Source organism: Rhinopithecus bieti, unplaced genomic scaffold, assembly GCF_001698545.2.
Source record: "Rhinopithecus bieti isolate Rb0 unplaced genomic scaffold, ASM169854v2 scaffold_7684, whole genome shotgun sequence".
NCBI classification, from domain to species: Eukaryota; Metazoa; Chordata; class Mammalia; order Primates; family Cercopithecidae; genus Rhinopithecus; species Rhinopithecus bieti.
This window is the reverse complement of record NW_016806071.1, coordinates 2,222,117-2,242,755: the sequence shown is the minus strand read 5'-3', so window position 1 is coordinate 2,242,755 and position 20,639 is coordinate 2,222,117. Positions and strand designations below refer to the sequence as shown.

General features: G+C 40.6%; 1 protein-coding gene across 2 annotated transcripts in view; it reads right to left on the bottom strand.

Moving 5' to 3' along the window:
• NDC1 (NDC1 transmembrane nucleoporin) overlaps window positions 1–18,638 on the bottom strand; it is a 69,220-nt gene extending 50,582 nt beyond the window's left edge. Inside the window, exons 1-6 of one of the 2 annotated variants that reach the window (XM_017874550.1) lie at window positions 18,291–18,638; window positions 15,612–15,732; window positions 12,536–12,637; window positions 9,122–9,296; window positions 6,875–7,013; window positions 1,856–1,964 (exon numbers count right to left, since the gene is read on the bottom strand). In XM_017874550.1, coding sequence (XP_017730039.1) covers window positions 1,856–1,964; window positions 6,875–7,013; window positions 9,122–9,296; window positions 12,536–12,637; window positions 15,612–15,732; window positions 18,291–18,347 — 703 coding nt within the window. In that variant the 5' untranslated portion in view covers window positions 18,348–18,638. Of the gene's footprint in view, window positions 1–1,855; window positions 1,965–6,874; window positions 7,014–9,121; window positions 9,297–12,535; window positions 12,638–15,611; window positions 15,733–18,103; window positions 18,203–18,290 lie in introns of those variants that run through there. The other variant, XM_017874551.1, reaches the window with a different exon arrangement.
• Between the last annotated feature and the right edge of the window lie 2,001 nt (window positions 18,639–20,639).

The following is a 20,639-nucleotide window of genomic DNA, read 5'->3' as shown; positions in this document are numbered from 1 at the left end:
CACACATATTTACAGCAGCACAATTCACATAGCAAAATCGTGAAACGAACCCAAATGCCCATCAATCAACGAGTGGATAAAGAAACTGTGGTGTGTGTGTGTGTGTATATATATATACAAATATATATATATGAGATAGAATACTATGCACGTAAAAAGGAATGAATTAGCAGCATCTGCAGTGACCTGGATGAGACTGGAGACTACTATCCCAAGTGAAGTTAACTCAGGAATGGAAAACCAAACATTGTATGTTCTCACTGATATGTGGGAGTTAAACTGAGGATGCAAAGGCATAAGAATAATATAATGGACTCTGGGGACTTGCAAGGAAGAGTGGGAGGGGGATGAAGGATAAAAGACTACAAATAAGGTGCAGTGTATACTGCTTGGGTGATCGGGGCACCTAAACCTCACAAATTACCACTAAAGAATTTACTCATGTAACCAAATACTACCTGTACCCCCATAACTTATAGAAAGAGAAAGAAAGAAGAAATATAAAAGAAAAACAATACAGTGAAGTATTAACAGTAGAATGACAATTGTAAGAGCTATGTAGAAATGGACTATATAAACCACAAGTGAAAAAAATAAACAGGATGGCCTATACACAGTGAGAAGAATTTTATAAAATATATATCCATAGAAAATATAGGATCAGAAAAAGTTATAATCTGAAAATAGTATCTCTGAAGGTCGGATTTTGTTTAAATTATTACGTGTTGCTAACAAGATTAATGTTTTCACCTTGCACTATTCATGATACTAAATAATAAACTGCATTTTTGTGCTTAATAGTCATGTTAATAAATGCCACAAGTTTCCTTTACCAACAAAATATTTACATCGTATTAGTATTGAGTTATGAGTTATAAAAAGGAGTATGTCATTTCTAGACAGAGTAATAACCAAATGATGCACAGTATTTTTTCTTTCTTTAAAAAAGAATGCATTTGTTTTTAATTGTGATTAAAAAAAAAAAAACCTATAACATAAAATTCACCATCTTAGGCCAGGCGTGGTGGCTCAAGACTGTAATCCTAGCACTCTGGGAGGCAGAGGTGGGCGGATCACCCGAGGTCAAGAGTTTGAGACCAGCCTGACAACAGGGTGAAACACCGTCTCTACTAAAAATACAAAAAATAGCCAGGCGTGGTGGTGCACGCCTGGTAGTGGTCCCAGCTACTTGGGAGGCTGAAGCAGGAGAACTGCTTGAACCCAAGAGGTGGAGGTTGCAGTGAGCCAAGATCGTGCCATTACACTCTAGCCTAGGTGACAGAGCGCCAAAAAAAAAAACAAAAACAAAAAAAAAACCAAATTTACCATCTTAGCCATCTTTAAGTGCTCAGTACAGTAAACTATATGCACATTTTTGTGCAACAGATCTCTAGAACTTTTCATTTTGCAAAACTGAAACTCTATACCCACTGAACAACTCCACCCCTTCCCAACTCTGTAGCCCAACAACCACCATTCTGTTTTCTAAGAGTTTGACTATTTTAGATACCTCATATAAGTGGAATAATACAGTATTTGTCTTTTTGTGACTGGCTTATTTCACTTAGCATAATGTCCTCAAGGTTTATTCATGCTGTAGTACATAACAAGATTTCCTTCTTTTTAAAGGCTAAACAATATTTCATTATAGGTATATGTCACATTTTCTTTAACAATATTTTCCTAAATACATACGACTAAATACATTCTCTTTGACAATTTAAACAACGAATCAGCTGGGCTAATCACATACCTATAAATGTAGAAAACACACAAACACAAGAATGACTTTGTAACTGACATTTTCTGGGTTATGAGATAATATATCACTGTATCAAAAAACAGAAATTCTTACCAAGAAAATAATATAAAATGCAGAAATTTCTAACCAGGAACAGTGATTCCACACAACTGTGTTTAACGAGTAAAAGCAGAGATCTCCTAAAACGCAAGAACTTGTATTGCTGTGAGGGAAAAAAACCAGAATCAAATGACACATGCAAATCAAATGATACATTCAATATCATCTTAAAGCAAGCACTTAACTGTAACAGTCAGTCTACATAAAAAACATAATTATTGTACAAGAAGACAAAGGGTACTGCGGAAGCAAAAACATCAACCATTTTAGATGTTAAAAAATTTAATATTTATATTATTCAACATCTCACTGATATAAAATGAGAAATAAGAAAATTAACCGTATCAATCCATACTTGGTACTAAATACTATGGAGATGAAGAAAGTACAAGAAACACAGTAACAACAGCAGTTAACATTTTTTTGTTGCTTACCATGTACCAGGTACTGCCCTAAGCACTTTACATATTTGAATTCATTTAAACCTCCTAAGAACCCTATGAGGGAGTTTTTACTACTACCCTCATCTTAGAGATGAAGAAAACAAAGCACAGAGAGATTAAATAACAATCAATGTTATCAGCCAGCAAAAGGAAAATCTGAGCTATCAATCCAGGCAGGCTAGCCTCAGAGCCTCCAATCTTAAAAATAATGCATACTGCCTTTGCACTAAATTTTTTAAAATGCTGTTTGCAGAAAAATGGGAGGCAGTGAAGAAGATACTAGCCTAGGAATAAAGAATTGTGAGTTCTAGTGCTCCCTCTTTCTGTACAACCCTCAGTAAGTCATGCCTCCTCTCTATGTGAAAGATAAGAAAGCTGAACCAGCTAAATAGCTCCTTAGTGGGAACCTGAAAATTCTAATGATTAAGACAGGGGTGCCTTATCTTTGGGCTTCCCTGGGCCTCACTGAAAGAAGACGAATTGTCTTGGGCGACACATAAAATACACTAACGATAGCTGATGAGCTTAAAAAAAAAAAAGAAAAGAAAAAAAAGGGTCGGGTGCAGTGGCTCACACCCGTAATCCTAGCACTTTGGGAGGCTGAGGCAGGTGTGTCACTTGAGGTCAGGGGTTCGTAACCAACATGGTGAAACCCCGTCTCTATTACAAATACAAAAATTAGCCAGGCGTAGTGGCACATTCCTGTAATCCAAGCTACTCGGGAGGCTGAGGCAGGAGAATCGCTTGAACCCAGGAGGCAGAGGTTGCAGTGAGCCAAGACTGTGCCACTGCATTCCAGCCTGGGCAACAGTGAGACTCTGTTTCAAACAAAAAAAAAAAAAGAAAGAAAGAAAAAAAAAATCTCATGATGTTTATGAGATGGTTGAGGTGAAAGCTGTGATAGGAATAGTATAGGAACTATGCTGTTTTTATTGGGGCAGGTGTGTGGTGGTGGTAGCACCCAGTGGCTACACAGAATAGTGCAATTCCACATCTTGTACTTTGAAACTAGTTGAAGAGACCAATATAATTGAAGCAATATGATTAGTGGCCAAGTATTTATATGGACTACTTTTGTTTGTTTTCTTTTTGAGACTTTACCATGGTAAAACCCCGTCTCTACTAAAAATACAAAAATAATATATATAAGATAAGGCACGGTGGCAACTGCCTGCAATCCCAGCTCTTCAGAAGGCTGAGCCAGGAGGATTGCTTGAACCTGAGAGGCAAAGGTTGCAGTGAGCTGAGACCGCACCACTGCACTCCAACCCGCGTGACAGAGTGACACTATGTATGTCTCAAAAAGAAAACAAACAAAAAGTAGTCCATATAAATACTTGGCCACTAATCATATTGCTTCAATTATATTGGTCTCTTCAACTAGTTTCAAAGTACAAGATGTGGAGCTGCACTATTCTATGTAGCCACTGGGTGCTACCACCACCACACACCTGCCCCAATAAAAATGGCATAGTTCCTATACTATTCCTATCACAGCTTTCACCTCAACCATTCTTCACAAAGGTTCAGAGAGGCTAGGGAAGCAGGGAGACATTTCAGCAGACAAGCAGAAAATACCATTTCCCCCACCTCTTGCTCCCATGCTGAAGTGTTTTTCAACTCCCTGTTGGATTTCTTCTGTGATTTGGCTATGAACTACCCTTCACTAAATATTTACTATGTGCCAGGCACTATGCTAAACACTCTATAAATCTCATTTAATACTTTCAACAGTCTTGTTGGCATAGTTTGCTAAGCCCTGTCTTGATGAACATTTCTTTGTGCCCTACTTCATACTAACAGTCTGCTTTTCCCTATTGGTCCATCATTAAGAATTATTTTTTGTTCCTGTTCTTTTTTGGTTGGTTGGTTTTTTCATCTTTTTTATTATTTGTATTTTTTACAATCCTGGTAACTCATAGAACAATGAATTTGATAAAGGCAATAGAAATGGTTTTAGTAGTGTAGGCAAGTTTAAAGAAAAAACTAATGGACTAATGGCAAATTGGTTAAAATTAGTAGATCTTTTAAAAGCCTTAATTTTTCTACAAAAATTAGCTGGGTGTGGTAGTGCACACCTATAGTCCCAGCTACTCGTGAGGCTGAGGCAGAAGAATCGCTTGAACCCAGGAGGCGGAGGTTGCAGTGAGCCGAGATTGCGCCACTGCATTCCAGCTTGGGCGAAAAGAGCAAAACTCCGTCTCAAAAAAAAGCCTTAAATTTTCATAGTTACATGAAAAAAGTAGTTACTGAATAATGTATATAAGATAAAACCATTTATATAAACCCCACACCACAATATATATAACATTATAGGTACATACATGTAAATGTACACTAAACGGTCTGGAAGAATATAAACTTTACCAGTTTAGTGTATTATCCTTAATCCCATTGGTAACAATGGTTACCAGTGGGACAAAGATTGAGACTGGCCACGGGGTGGTCAAGGAAACATTCAACTTATCAATATGATATTTAAATATTTTATAATAAAAATATTATCATTCTTGGAAAGCTACCTGACAGGTAGCATCAAAAATAATGGTGATATAAACATACTCAGACTGTCTGGCAATAAATAAATAAATAAATAATGATGATAATGTTAACGGTTGTTATTGCTTATAAAATTCTTTAAGCTCTAAAATTCTCTGGTCAACTTGGCTATTAATCACCACATCACGCTCTATAGAGGGTCAGAAGGGGAATGGGTCTGACTTCTCACAGTTTCCTGACAATCCAACTTGCTTCCTTAGCAACTTAAAATGCACATGGAAAGGTCATACACTGTATGCCGCACTCCTAGAGTTAATGAAAGAAGGATAAGCTACGGTGTCATCCCTCCCTCTTAGTCTTCTCAGGAGGCAAACCTATCCTGCTGGGCAAGACACTTACAAACCTGATGGGCAGGAAACTATGGTCCTGGGCATCAAGAGCCATCATTTCCCAAATCTTCAGCTTCTTCATTCCACTGCCCTTCCATCGCACCACCCAGCAAAACACCTGCTCCAACTATCCCCAGGCTGGAGAACAGCACCCAACTCAGCAGACCAATACCACTATACACTCATGGCTACAAGACATGCCCCAAATACATTTTTTGACCAAATACTGAATTACCAATTGTTAAAAATCAATATTCTGCCAAAGCTGAAGCCAAAGCTATTACCATCATATAATAAACTTTTGGGATTAAGAATAAATCTAACATTTTACCAAAAGAAATCACAAAAAAAACAAAAATAGTACTAAAATTTTACAAATTTTGACATTACATGGTAGAAACAATAATTTTTGCTCCAATGCCCAGTCTTCAGCTACCAGGGCGTGAATGAAGCAAGTAATAGAATTGTGCAAATGAGGAGCAGCAGAAACAGGTTGGGAAGAGCGCTGATGCATCTGTGAGACATCTCAACCATCTTTCCCTCTCCTGCCAGAGGAGTGCTTCTCAGTTCCAGGAATGACTCCTACCAGATTACATTTTTAAGACCTAACTGAAAGGTAGATTATACTCTACCACTCAAACCAGCTGAAACTGTTTTATTTATACAAACTTTGCCTTGTTCTGAAAATGATAGGAGACAGTAAGTGACATATTCTAAAATTACTTGCACATCCCCAAACTCACAAGGCTCTTAAGTTCAAAAAGAAGCTAGCAGGCCAGCCACGATGGTTCACACCTGTAACCCCAGCACTTTGGGAGGCCAACGCGGGCAGATAGCTTGAGCCCAGGAGCTTGAGACCGGCCTGGGCAACATGGAGAAACCCCATCTCTACAAAAAAATACAAAAATTAGCCAGGCACAGTGCTGCACACCTGGAGTCCCAGATACTCGGCGGGGCTGAGGTGGGAGGACTGCTTGAGCCAGGAGGTCAACGCTGCAGTGAACCGTGATCATGCCACTGCACTCCAGCCTGGGTGACAGGGTGAGATTCTGTCTCAAAAGAAAAAAAAAAAAAAAAAAAAAGCAGCAGCTGGGCGCGGCAGCTCATGCCTATAATCCCAGCACTTTTAGGAGGCTGAGGCGGGTGGATTACTTGAGATAAGGAGTTCAAGACCAGCCTGGCCAATATGGTGAAACCCTGTCTCTACTAAAAATACAAAAATTAACTGGGCATGGTGGCACGTGGGGGCTGAGGCAGGAGAATTGCTTGAACCCGGGAGGCGGAGGTTGCAGTGAGTCGAGATTGCGCCACTGCACTCCAGGCTGGGCGAAGGTGAGACTCTGCCTCAAAAAAAAAAAAAAGAAGCAGCAGCTACAGATTACTATGTATGAACATCATCAAACCCTGGTGGGTCACAGCAAGTGCCACTACCTAGCAGGAAGGGAAACAGTGTAGCAAAGAGGTATTCTGAGAATGGCAAAAGGTAGCTACAACTCTCAAAAACATGCTGAAGTCTCGTGAAGACAAATATCTTCTCTCTAAATGGCATTTTGAGGATTTCAGTTCTAAGTTTTGGTTACCAAATATTGAATGAATCAGATAAATCCAGTTATATACATAAGCACCAAGGCAATTTTACCTCAGCCAAATTTTGACATAAAGTAATGCTCAAATGATCTTACCTGTATGATGGGAAATGGAAGATAGTTCATGTTGTTAACAAAATACAAGAGGCTATAGCTATAGCCCATAAATGCTCCAGCCAGTAGGAAAAAAAGATGATATTCATTTAAGCAGGTTTGCGCAGCAGGGCTACCAAAGCTGAAGGGAAAAAATTAAGTTATTAATTCAACAGTCAGGGACATATATCACTGTTTTAGGCTCAATGTTTTTACCGAAGGCAAAGCTTAATTACTTTAATGACTTAAGACTTAAGAAATGTCCCAAATTCTAACAAGATGGCTCGTTTTCAGTAAGTGTGAACAAAATTAACAAAACCTTTTTTCCTGAATCATGAAACTCTGATCTTTAATTAATTCTACCTCTGTTCCCCTGGAAATCTGATATGATTAAGAATATCTACTATAATAATAAACAGTGTTGCTTACAAGTTGGTAAACTGTGTCCGGGCTGAGAGCAACTATAAATGAGTTACACATACCTGATAGAGATGCCGTAACATTGGGTTTGTGTTATCTCTTTAAAACTGAGTATTCCCTCATGGGGATCCTGGATGCTGTGCCCATAAAACTGCTACAAGAGATACTACCGGATTTTGTGGGGCACAAGGTCTTTAAAGCAGAGAGTCCCATACATGTCTGATACTGATTTTTTTTCCTCCTTGTACCTGAGTTGTATCCACAGACAAGACTGCAGCTCCCACGTGGCTATGGGACTTATCATCTGTTTGAACTGCCTGAAGGACTCCTGCTGAAGAGGAACTCCTGATGCTTCCCAAATCTAAGAGGATCCCCCTGCTGGACACTGCTGTAAGCCCACTCCCCTATCATTTTACAATAGCTTTCATTATAAGCATAAGATCTATTTGGTAAACAACAAGCTCTCAAACTTCTTTCTTAAAAAAAAGAACTCCTTTGAGAGTTTCTTGAGAATCTCTATGATCTATCAGATATCTGGGGGTATACAGAGCCAACATCATAATTCAGTAGAACTCCATTTTTAATAGAGGCACACAGGTTGTAGGCCTGCCCCACCATCTAACTCCAGGAGAGGTAAGACTCAAGGTTAACTGTTATCTGAACTCCGAGTTACAAAATGATGAAGAAAGATTCGTTTTGTTAAAGATTCTGACTGTGAAATCATCAGGAAATGTATTTGTAATAGGCACTATAATGTCTTCAACAACATGTAGCTTACTGCTGCCTTCTGCTCCCTGGAACTTCACTGCCACCTCCATTAGGAAGAGAAGTGCAAAAAAGAATTCAAGACTCGTCCATGGTGAGCAGCTGGGATTTCCTTTTCATAGCAGTCCTGTACTCACAGTCTTTTATCATTTGATGTTTATCAACAGGACAGTTTTCACCAAGAAAGCTTATGATGTTAAGGGGGCAAAAACTACCTGCCTTATATAATAGTAGCTGGAGGCAAAAAGAAAATCAAGTATTCAGCAGTAATAATTTAACACTGTTTTAAAGTCAGTGGAAAACAGAGAATTTAAGATCACTCCAATCATCTTTTTTAAAAAAAAAAAAAAAAAAACACAAGGTCTTACTACACTGCCCAGGCTGGAGTGCAGGAGCTATTCACAGGCATAACCACAGGGCACTGCAGCCTCCAATTCCTGAACTCAAGGGATCCTCCTGCGTCAGCCTGCCAAGCAGTGGGACTACAGGCACATGCCACCATTCCTGGCTCCCAGTAATCTTTTCTAATTTTTAAAATCAGAATATCAACTTGCAATTAGTATCAATGCCATGTATTCAAGAACTACATGAGTTTCAAAATTATAAAAGAGTTCTATAAAAGGCAGTTACAATTTTTAAAAATTTTTTCTTCATTCTTTCCATACTACCCTTCCTTCAAACTCCAACCAAATGCTACCTCCTCCAAGAACATGTGTGGATCCCTCTTGTTTTCTGAACTTCCACAGGTTTTGTCTGCATATCTCACTTTCTTCGTCCTATTACATTCCCCTGCATCCATGTCTTAATTTCTCTATTGTTCTCAACTCTCAAGGAGCTTATAGTCTATGTTTGAATCACTCTCATAAATCTCATAGCACCTTGCACATGTTTTTTTAATTGCTGAATTCAATACACATAAAATATTTAAAAACACTTGATGCATGCAAAAAAGTATCTTTTACAGAAGTCTGGAAAGCAAAGATTACTCATAGGATTAACCTATATAGGTCACCTTTGGCTTAGTAATTAAACAAAGTTCCTAAGGAAAAATATATTTAATATTACCTGTTAGTACCAGTGCAGGGGACCACGAGAAAACTGTATTGGCCCTGGGTTATCACTGCAGCACACCAGGCCATCACCATTCCCATTGCAGCATGAATAAATGAGTGCATGAGTTGCTGAGGATGAATGATCTTCCCTATCAGAGCAAGTCTGGAGCAAGGAATGGAAGGCACAACTGCAAAGGAAACATATTACTGTGGCTTTATAATCTGCAGCATATGCAGTTAAAGGATCTAAACTGTCCCGTCTCATCCTGGCACAAATGCTCCAAAGGCAGAAAGAAACCCACAGTCAATGTAAAACACAAAACAGAAAATTTTAAGTTAAAATTCTAAGTTAAAAAACTTTGAGGAAAGCATGAATAAACAGACACAAAAAAAAAAATCCAAAGAATCTAGAGATGAAACCTAAGGACAGCATGATTAACATTTTTCATTAAAATTTCCTACTAGTTCAAATAGTGCCTATCCTAGTATTCTCCTAAGCACCATAAAAGAGTAATGATTTTTTTTTTTTTTTCCCATATATGGACTACTGCAATGGTCTTGCAGTGTGGGAGAGTGACTGGGCTCAGCTCCTGAATACTGACTTTTTATTTATTTATTTATTTATTTTATCTTGTTTTATTTATTTTTGAGACGGAGATTCGCTGTTGTTGCCCAGGCTGGAGTGCAGTGGCACGATCTTGGCTCACTGCAACCTTGCCTCTCAGGTTCAAGTGATTCTCCTGCTTCAGCCTCCCAAGTAGCTGGGATTATGGGGGCCTGCCACTATGCCCGGCTAGTTTTTGTATTTTTAGTAGAGATGGGGTTTCACCATGTTGGCCAGGCCGGTCTCAAACTCCTGACCTCAGGTGATCCACCCACCTTGGCCTCCCAAAGTGTTGGGATTACAGGCATGAGCCACTATGCCTGGCCTACTTTTTAAAAAGAGCTCCTACCATCAGCATTTGAAACTGTCAATATATAGTCCACTTACAAAAAAAAAACCATAAAGAAGGTAAATACTGACAACATAAATGCTAAGATAAATGCTTATATGGGGATTTTTAATACCCTTCAGACAATCCAAAAACATTTTCTGCAAATGAGCTAGGGAGGCAAGTATGGGTAGGACATGAGGGATGTTTACCTTTGGAAACAGCTAGCCTAGGGTTCCCTGATCTATCTACGCAGGTATTTTCCTCTTACTATACTCAAAGTCAAGAGATGGCAGGAGGTAGAAAATTAAGTATGAAGGGACAAGTTTCAGGTGCTTTACGCTTTGAGGAAGAGGCTCCTATTACCTCTCCCCCGCCTACCAGAAATGCCCACAAGGTCCTACTGACTGTGCAACTAACTTATAACACTCTAAATATACCAAACCCTCTCATGTCACTAAGCCTTTTTACATGCTATCCCTTCTCTCTAGAACATCATATTCCTTCTTTGCTTACTTAATTCAACTCATCCTGCAAGGCTTGGTTTAAGCATCATCTCCTCAAGTTCCCCCATGCTGGGGCAAGTGGTACTCCTATATAAGCTCTTACCATCCAATGTACTGTAATCAAATATGCTTCATGTTTACTGTCTGTCTCTCCATTAACCACGATCCTCTCGAGAAAGATGGAACCGTATCATTTCTCTCTTCTCCTCACACAATGCATGGCACATAGTAAATGCATAAGGGATGGTTACCAAAGGAATGAGCCAAAGTGAATAGTCAGGCTTTAAGAAGGACTGGCTGGGGACCCCTCAACTGACATATTACATACAGAAGATGACCCACGCACAAGGGAGAGCATGAAAGAACACTCTGTTTAAGTGTGGCTGTAAGCCAAAGAGTTTCAAACAGGGCTTGCATGGAAAAAGCCTACCAGCCAATAGAGAGGAATTAAGAAAGCAGGCTGGGTGCAGTGGTTCACGCCTCTAATCCCAGCACTGTGGGAGGCCGAGGCAGGTGGATCACAAAGTCAAGAGTTTGAGACCAGCCTGGCCAATATGGTGAAACCCCGTCTCTACTAAAAATACAAAAAAATAGCCGGGTGTGGTGGTGGGCACCTGTAACCTCACCTACTCAGGAGGCTGAGACAGGAGAATCATTTGAACTCGGGAGGCGGAGGTGGCAGTGAGCCAAGACTACACCACTGCACTCCAGCCTGGGAGACAGAGCAAGACTCCATCTCAAAAGCAATAATAAATAAATCAATAAACAGAATATTCATATAATCAATGAAATGTAAAATCTAAAACATGTCATTATGATAAACTAAGGTTTAGACATGTTAGTACACATTGAACATACACATTTTAAAAAATGTTTTTAAATTAAAAAAAAAGGAAAATCGGCCAGGCGCAGTGGTTCATGCCTGTAATCCCAGCACTTGGGAGGCCGAGGAGGGCGGATCACAAGGTCAAGAGATCAAGACCATCCTGGCCAACATGGTGAAACGCCGTCTCTCCTAAAAATACAAAAATTTGCCGTGCGTGGTGGCACATGCCTGTAATTCCAGCTACTCGGGAGGCTGAGATAGGGGAATCACTTGAATCCAGGAGGCAGAGGTTGCAGTGAGCTGAGATCGCACCACGGCACTCTAGCCTGGCGACAGAGCAAGACTCTGTCTCAAAAAAAACCAAAAAAACAAAAAAAAAGGAAAATGCTATAGTAAAAAATAAGTGTCAGGAAAAGCTTTTTATTGTAGCTTTTTTTCCTTATGTGAAATCTGCCACAACTTGTATCTTAAGGGCAGACTCAAGGAATCTGAAAAGGCAGAAAGACTATGAAGAGAAACAGAAAAATTAAAAGCTCTGGAATCCAGCAGGTGATTCTCCGAGGAAAAACACAAGTTTTTTTTAATCACAGTATTATAGATTATTATATTTGGAAAAAAAAAACTTAGAAATCACCTGGTCTTCCCTATAAAGGAATTCTTTTTATAATGTATCTACTAAATCACAGCTTTAATACTAGCTATGAACTATTAAAAGGTCTAAATTTTTTTATTGTGGTAAAATAACAAAATTCACAATTCAAACCATTTTAAAGTACAAAGTTCTGTGGCATAAGTACATTCATATTGTTGTACAACCATTACCGCCATCCAGCTCCCAAACATTTCCATCTTCCACAACTCTACCCATTAAACAGCAATTCTCCACTTCCCTCCCCCAGGCTAGCATTCTACTTTCTTTCTCTATGAATTTGAGTACTCCAGATACCTCATATAAGTAGAATCATATCTGTCCTAAAAAGTCTAAATATATTTTAAAAACAGAAACTAGCACCCAATAAATTTTAAGGTATAACATTCAAAGCATATGATTCTGTATACATTTTTAAAATTTTGACACAAAACACATTCACACATAAAATGTACTAAGTTTTCCCTTAAATAAATTCGGATATTTTTAAGAAGGTTAACATATGAAAACTCACCTGCATAGAACTCCACATTGAAAATACTTATTATTATTATTACCACTGACAGCAGCAGGAGGTAAAAGATTACATAGGAACTATACAGGTCGCTGAAAGAATCTAAAACACAAGAGAGATGAATTAGTAAAGGTTATTCAGTCATGTAGTCATGTTTAGTACACTGCAATATAAAAAGAGCTTGAACCACAATTATCATTAATTTTAAAGGTCATCTTTTTTTCAAGAATTTAATTGTACACCGCTGACAGGTTCAATGAGATATCAACTCAAGAACTAAAGTGTCGGCTGGGTATGGGGGGATCACTGAGCCAGGGAGCTCAAGACCATCCTGGGCACACGGTGAAACCCTATCTCTACAAAAATACAAAAATAGCCAGGTGTGGTGGTACACACCTGTAGTCTCCAGCTACTCGGGAGACTGAGGTGGGAAGATCACTTGAGCCTGGGAGTTTGAGGTTGCAGTTAGCAGTGATCACACCACTGCACTCCAGCCTAGGCAACAGAGGAAGACCCTGTTTCAAAAGCAAAGGGAAAAAAAACAGGAGGTACAGTGTGAGTTATTCATACCTGGCCCCAGGTACTTTAAAATTACACTAGAATTTCTTAAATGACCCAGTTAACATCAGACAAAATACTAGAATGTGCAAACATTTCCTTCTTTCCTTCCTTCTCCTTCCTTCTCTTTCTCTCTCTCTCTCTCTTTCTTTCTTGACAGAGTCTTGCTCTGTCACCCAGGTTGGAGTGTAGTGACTCGATCTTGGCTCACTGCAATCTCTGCCTCCTGGGTTCAAGCAATTCTCCTGCCTCAGCCTTCCAGTGGCTGGGATTACAGATGCCCGCCACAGCTATTTTTTGTATTTTTAGTAGAGATGGCGTCTCACTATTTTGTCAAGGCTGGTCTTGGACTCCTGACCTCAAGTAATCCACCCACCCCCGGCATCCCAAAATGCTGGGATTACAGGTATGAGCCACCCAGCCACGCATATGCAAATATTTAATCACATGAAAGAGAAGTACCATATTTAGTAATATACCAACAAAGTTTTTCTTAAAATACAAAGAGTATTTTTCAGATCTCTTCTTCATAAATGCAATTACCTCATATAGCTAAAGTAACATTTTTGGAAATAGAATAATCCACACATCATCTAAACGAGCAGAACTAAAAAACAAAAAAAGCAGGATGTCCCCATGAAATACTAATACATGCACATTTTAGAGTAGTTCAACAATCGATATTCCATCTCAAAGTTTAAAAAAATATATATATTATGCCTAAAAACATGAACAAAAGAAAAATAAGAACATATTTGCTAAATAGGCAAAGACTTAATAAAACCACTTATTTTTAAAAGTACAATTCACTGACCTAAATTTTTTTTGTTTGTTTTTTGAGATGGAGTCTCACTGTGTCACCCAGGCTGGAGTGAAGCGGTGTGATCTCAGCTAACTGCAACCTCCGCCCCCCTTCCCCCTTCAAGCAATTCTCCTGCCTCAGCCTCCCGAGTAGCTGGGACTACAGGTGCACGCCGCCACACTCAGGCTGGTCGTGAACTACTGAGCTCAGGCAATCTGCCCGCCTTAGCCTCCCAAAGTGCTGGGATTATAGGGGTGAGCCACCACACCCGGCCCATGGACCTAAATTAATGAGGAATATTTACTAAGCATCCACAATTAAACTCAAGCTTCTGATGAGGAAAATGGCATAAATCAAATCCAACCTGGAGAGAAAGTGTTATGAGGATTAAAAAACCTCTGGCCATGAAATGGCAGAAAGTTTTTGTCCCCAGTGCCAATTGTGAACAATTGGTAATGGCTCTCAAATACAGTATTGAGTACTCCGAGGTTGCCACCAGAGAGTCACGATCAGTGAGTAAAGCAGACACAGGTAAGGTGGCTAAAGAAATATTTGCTATGCCTGTGCTGACTTATGGCTTAATTTCACCTGACCAGCGGGACCTATCAAAAAAGTGATGGACATACGTCAATAAGAAACTTAACACCAATTATCTCCAAAGGTCATAGGTAGAGAGTCCAACTCCTTGAAAACTGGCATTTTCTTGTGAAAAAAGAAATTAAAAACTCACTTCCCACTTTGTAAGGCAAAAGAAAGACCAATTTTCAATCCTAAATCAGTTACTCACTAACTGTGTATCTATGCATGGATTATTTAACCTGAATCTCAGTTATCCCATTTATAAAGAAGAAATAATAACTCTTAACTACACAGTTACAGGAAGGGTAAGAGGTAATATACGTAAGGAGATGGCATACAGTCAACAGGCAATAATGGGTAGTTGTTAACAGAAAACAAGTTACTTTTAATAAATTTAGTAATCTTATTTAGTCTCTAGGGAATTTAAGGCACATTTTAGGCCAGGTGCGGTGGCTCACACCTGTAATCCCAGCACTTCAGGAGGCCAAGGCAGGTGGATTTCGTGAAGTCAGGAGCTCAAGACCAGCCTGGGCAACATGGCAAAACCCCATATCTACTAAAAATACAAAAATCAGCCGGGCATGGTGGCGCGTGCTTGTAATTCCAGCCACTCAAGAGGCTGAGGCATAAGAATTGCTTGAAGATGGGAAGCAGAGGTTGCAGTGAGCCAAGACTGAGCCACTGCACTCAGCCTGGGTGACAGAGCGAGACTCTGTTTCAAAAAAAGAAATCAAGTGCTCTTAATTTAGATGTATTTTTAAAAGAGGTACATGTCATATTTTCTACCTATAATTTCAAATCGATGACAGGAACAGTTCTCTATTTTAAAAGACAAACAATCTCAATAAAGCTGTCCAAAGGAAAACAAATGAAACTAAGTTTTCATTTATGGGGTCTTCTAATGATGTTTTGTTCCTATGATCACACATAGTCTTTGACAAGCTTATTAATCTTATTACATAATAAAAAGGTGATTTATGTTACGAAGGAGACATCTTAAAATTATGTCAAAGTGAATGTTTTGATGTGTCAATATAACACAGGCAGTAATTAAAAATAAACGGCTTGAAACATAATGCAATTTTTATGTTGAGAAGTAGGTCCTTTAACTTTCTCTCCAAATTGAGTATCACTTACCAGACAGCCACTGTACAGGATGAAACAAATCAATCCTGCTGAAAATTATAAATACTGTGGTGCAGAGGGGTAGAAGCAGCACTGACCAAACAATACTTGCAACTATCCTCCAGCCCAAAACCTAAAACAAAAGAAAACCCTCAATCATGAAGTCAGTTAAATTGTTTCAGTTATGCAAATCCTATCTTTTCATACAGGATGTTAATCACTAACTCAGATCATAATCCGTTAACTCAAACATTCACTACTAGTAATAACATTACATACCACTAAAGAATTTATAATATCAGTGAGCTGATGCTTGCATTAGTACAAAGTTAGGTGCAACATCAAATATCGTACTTTGTATAAGGAGTGGTGGGCATTGATTTACAGCTGTTTTAGAGCAACTAATACTTGTCCCTCTAGGCTTAATTGATAGCTATATTTATATATAAAGGCTGTACACATTTTATGGGAACCACCTGTATACTGTATTTACAATCAGCAGACATGAACCTTTACTGGGCAACTACTGCACTGTAGTATTCTATTCATGTTTGAATTGCGAGTATCTATCATATAGGAGGAAAATATTTACTGCTGAATAATACAAGAAGATATAGAGGGGTTTTAAACATGGAAGTGACAATCAAATTCACATTGCTCAAGGTAAAACATGTCTTTTTACTGAAAGCTGGCTTTAAGGAAGAAGGATCAGAAGGGACAAGAACTAAACAGGAGACAAAGCAGTTAGGAGGCAGTCCACCAAAAAGCTGAGGCCGGGCGTGGTGGCTCACACCCGTATCCTAGCACTTTGGGAGGCCAGGACGGGCAGATCACTTGAGGCCAGGAGTTTGAGACCAGCCTGGTCAACACGGTAAATCCCTGTCTCTACAAAAAATTTTTTAACAAATTAGCCAAGCATCACTCCAGCCCAGGCAACAGAGCAAGACTCTGTCTAAAATAAAAAAAAGAATAAAGTTCAACTCCTGTCCCACATTCTTCTTGTTGTTGTGTTTTTGAGACAGTCTCGCTCTGTCCCCCAGGCTAGACACAATGGCGCCATCTCAGCTCACTGCAACCTCCGCCTCCTGGGTTCAAGTGATTCTCCTGCCTCAGCCAGCCGCGTAGGTGGGGTTACAGATGCCCTCCACCACACCCAACTAATCTTTTTTTTTTCAGTAGAGATGGGGTCTCAAACTCCTGACCCCAAGTGATCCTCCAGCCTCAGCCTCCCAAAGTGCTAGGATTACAGGCCTGAGCCACTGTGCCCAGCCTCCACATTCTATATAAAATTAACTCAAAATGGATTAAAGACCTATATGTAAGAGCTAAAACTATAAAACTCTTGGAAGAACACATAGGAGTAAACCTTCATGATCTTGGATTTGGCAATAGTTTCTTAGATATGACACCAAAAGCATAAGCAACAAAAGAAAAATATAGATAAATTGGACATCAGCAATATTTAAAACTTTATTGCTTCAAAAGACACTGCCAGCCGGGTGCGTTGGCTCACAACAGCCAAGGCTGGAAATAACCCAAATACCCACATACTGATAAATGGATAAACAAAATACGGTATGTCCATACAGTGGATTATTCAGCCACAAAAAGGAACGAAGTACTCATGCATGCTAAACATGCACCGGGCACAATGGCATGCACCTGATGTCCCATGTAGTTAGGAGGCTGAGGCAGGAGGACTGGTTGAGCCCAGGATTTCAAGGCCAGCCTGGAGAAGATACCCTATCTCTATTATAAAAACAATTTTTAAAAAAATTTTAGGGGCCAGGTACGGTGGCTCAAACCTGTAATCTCAGCACTTTGGGAGGCCGAGGTGGATGACTCACTTGAGGTCAGGAGTGCAAGACCAGCCTGACCAACATGGTGATACCCCATCTCTACTAAAAATACAAAATTAGCTGGGCGTGGTGGTGCATGCCTATAATTCCAGCTCCTCAGGAAGCTAAGGCAGAACTGCTTGAACCCGGGAGGCGGGAGTTGCAGTGAGTCAACATCGCGCCATTGCACTCCAGTCTGGGCAATAGGGAGCGAGCCTCCGTTTCAAAAAAAAAAAGGTAAGACTTAAGGACCCAAAAGTTTTTAGTTTGGAATACAGGGGAGATGGCAGTGCACTGGGATAGAAGCACTTTTCCAAAAGGGATCTTTCTCCTCTTTCTCTTTGCACTCCAGAGAAAGGATATAGTACTGTTAATTCCACAACTTGTTAAGGAGGAAGTACTATTACCCTCAGCTCAGTCCCACTCTACCTTACAAAGAACACCTGCCCTCCTTACTGGACCCTAACCCCAGCCTCTATTAATGCCACATTTCTTTCCAATTCCGTGCCTTCCTTCCCACTACTTAACGAAACAAAGTTATTTCTTTTGCACCTACTGGACAAGGTACCCTTGCGTAAAACTCCGCCTTACTCCCTATTCCAATCTCCATTCAGTACATCCGTCCCATTCTGACCAACTTCCTTCCACTCGGGACCCCTCTCCTACCCCGTAACCAGCTTCCACTCAGGATGCCCCACAACCCCCCAATCAGTCCCCCAGGTGGTGCCTTCCACACGCGTTCTCTCCACGCTAGCCTGGGACTGGCCCGCCCCCGCCCAGCGCGCACGCGCGGTCACAGCTTCCTCGCCCGGCCGATCCTGGCAGCGCGTGCCATAGTGCACGCCGCACTCACGCGCCACAGTATGTCCCGCGACCTGCCGGCGCAGGGCCCACTCATGGCCGTGGCCATGGAGATGGCGGCCCCTAGTCTAGTGAGTACGGGAGACAGTGAGCCCGCCCGCCACCGCAGTTCAAAGGGAGGAAAGCCCCAGGAGGACCCTCCTGGGGCTGCCTCAAACGCTGCCTGAGCGAAGCCCGGCCCAGGCCTCAACCCATCCCTGCGAGGCTTCGTCTGCACAAGCTCAACGGGCCAGGACTGCCGCGCAGACACGTCCCGCAAACGGGGCTGTAACTACAGGAACCGCCCTGTGGCGTCCAAAAGGTCTCTTCGAAGCAGGGTCCAGCGGGGCGCCAGAAGCAGGTGGCGGCGCTGCATGCTGGGAACTGTAGTCTCGACGGCCCCCGGGGAGAAAGTAGAAGGAGTGTTGCATTCTGGGACTTGGAGTTCCAAAGTACAGAATGCAGGGAGTCGAGGTCTTCCTGGAGGTGCCTTGAGGCATGCTGTGAATAGTAGTCTTTTATAAAGCCGATAACAGCCACAGTATTGATTGATTGGAATTCTGCAGTTAGAAAGAGCTAGCAAAATGATTTGCCCTCATTTCTCCCTATTACTTTATCAGTCACCTAAAAGTGAAATCAAAGGATGTGGTGGTCCTCTCCACAACAGGTACGCAGTAATTTTACTGAAATTAAAAAAAAAAATTCTCTAGAGATGCCTTTGGTTTCATAAAATCTGGTTTCTACTTCCAGATCTGCCACTTGCTAAATTGAATATTTTTATCTTCTCTGAGCCTCCATTTCTTCAACTGTAAGATAAGGATGAAAATAAAAATATCCTGGTGATACTATGAGGATGTAAATAATATGCTATACAAATATTATCATTAATATACTGCCAGTAAGAAAAAAGGTTTTTCAGCAACCCAAGTTTTACCTAATGAAGTCTCAGTGCTTTAGACCTCAGTGAGATCCCTGGATGCATATCGCTAACACCTTTTCATGCTCCATCACATGCCACAGTCAACATTCAATACTCAAGACAGAAATAGATTCAGTGATTTACTGACTAAAGAAATGCATAGGCTGGTGAGAGGAATTGAGATCTCACCTACTGCTCTGCAATGTTTGCCAACAACGGCTTCCTGAATGCTTTAAGATTATATCCTATTCACTTCCAACACCATGTTACTATCAGTCATGTCTAAAGCACTGCAGGACAAACTGGGAATACAACTGATAGATCAAGTCTCTGCCGTGAAGAGACCTATCCGGTGGTGGAGAAAACTTGTAAAGAATTAGTCCAGGCCAGGCACAGTGGTTCATACCTGTAATCCCAGCATTTTAGGAGGCTGAGGCAGGAGGATCACAAGCCAGGAGTTTGAGACCAGCCTGGGCAACATAGTGAGACCTCATCTCCACCAAAAAAAAAATTTTTTTTAATTAGCCGGGTGCAGTGGTGCACACCTGTAGTCCAAGCTACTCCATAGACTGAGGCAGGAGAATTGCTTGAACCTGGGAGGTTGAGGCTGACGTGAGCAGTGATGGCACCATCACACTCCAGCCTGGGCCATAGAGTGAGACCCTGTCCAAAATAAAAATAAAAATTAGTCCAAATGAGTGTTCATAAAGACACCTCTGTTCTAAGGTTCTTGTGGTAGAGACTACTCGTTGTCTGCTTCAATATCTATTCTCCCCTTCTTTCATAATAATTGAACTCCCAGTTTTTAACTGGGCATATAGTTACATTTCCCAGCCTCTCTTGCAGCTAGGTATGGCCAGCTGACTGAGTTCAGGCCAATAAAATATAATCAAAGTATTGCATGGTAGCTTCCTAGAAACCCCCTTAAAAGGGAGCTTCTGCATGGTGGTCTTTGCCTCTTCTTAATCCCATCCTCCATTCAGCTGCCTGGATTTGGGATGTGTTGGCTGGAGCTCTAGCACCATACTGGACCACAGAAAGGGGGTCACACTGTAGGGAAAACGAAGTACTGAGCTTAAAGGAGACTTGATTATTTACAGCAACCATATCAGTCCTAGGCTACCTGCCTTTACCTCCTAATTTCATTTATACAAGAGAGACAATTATTTATTGTTTAAGCCACATCTTTTTTTTTTTTTTTTTTTTTTTTTTTTTTTTTTTTTTTTTTTTTTTGAGACAGTCTCACTCCTTTGCCCAGGCTGGAGTACAGTGGCGTGATCTTAGCTCACTGAACCTCCACCTCTCGGGTTCAAGTGATTCTCCGGACTCAGCCTCCTGAGTAGCTGGGATTATACGTGCATACTACCTGCCGGCTAATTTTTGTATTTTCCAGTAGAGACAGGGTTTCGCCATGTTGGCCAGGCTGATCTTTTTTTTTTTTTT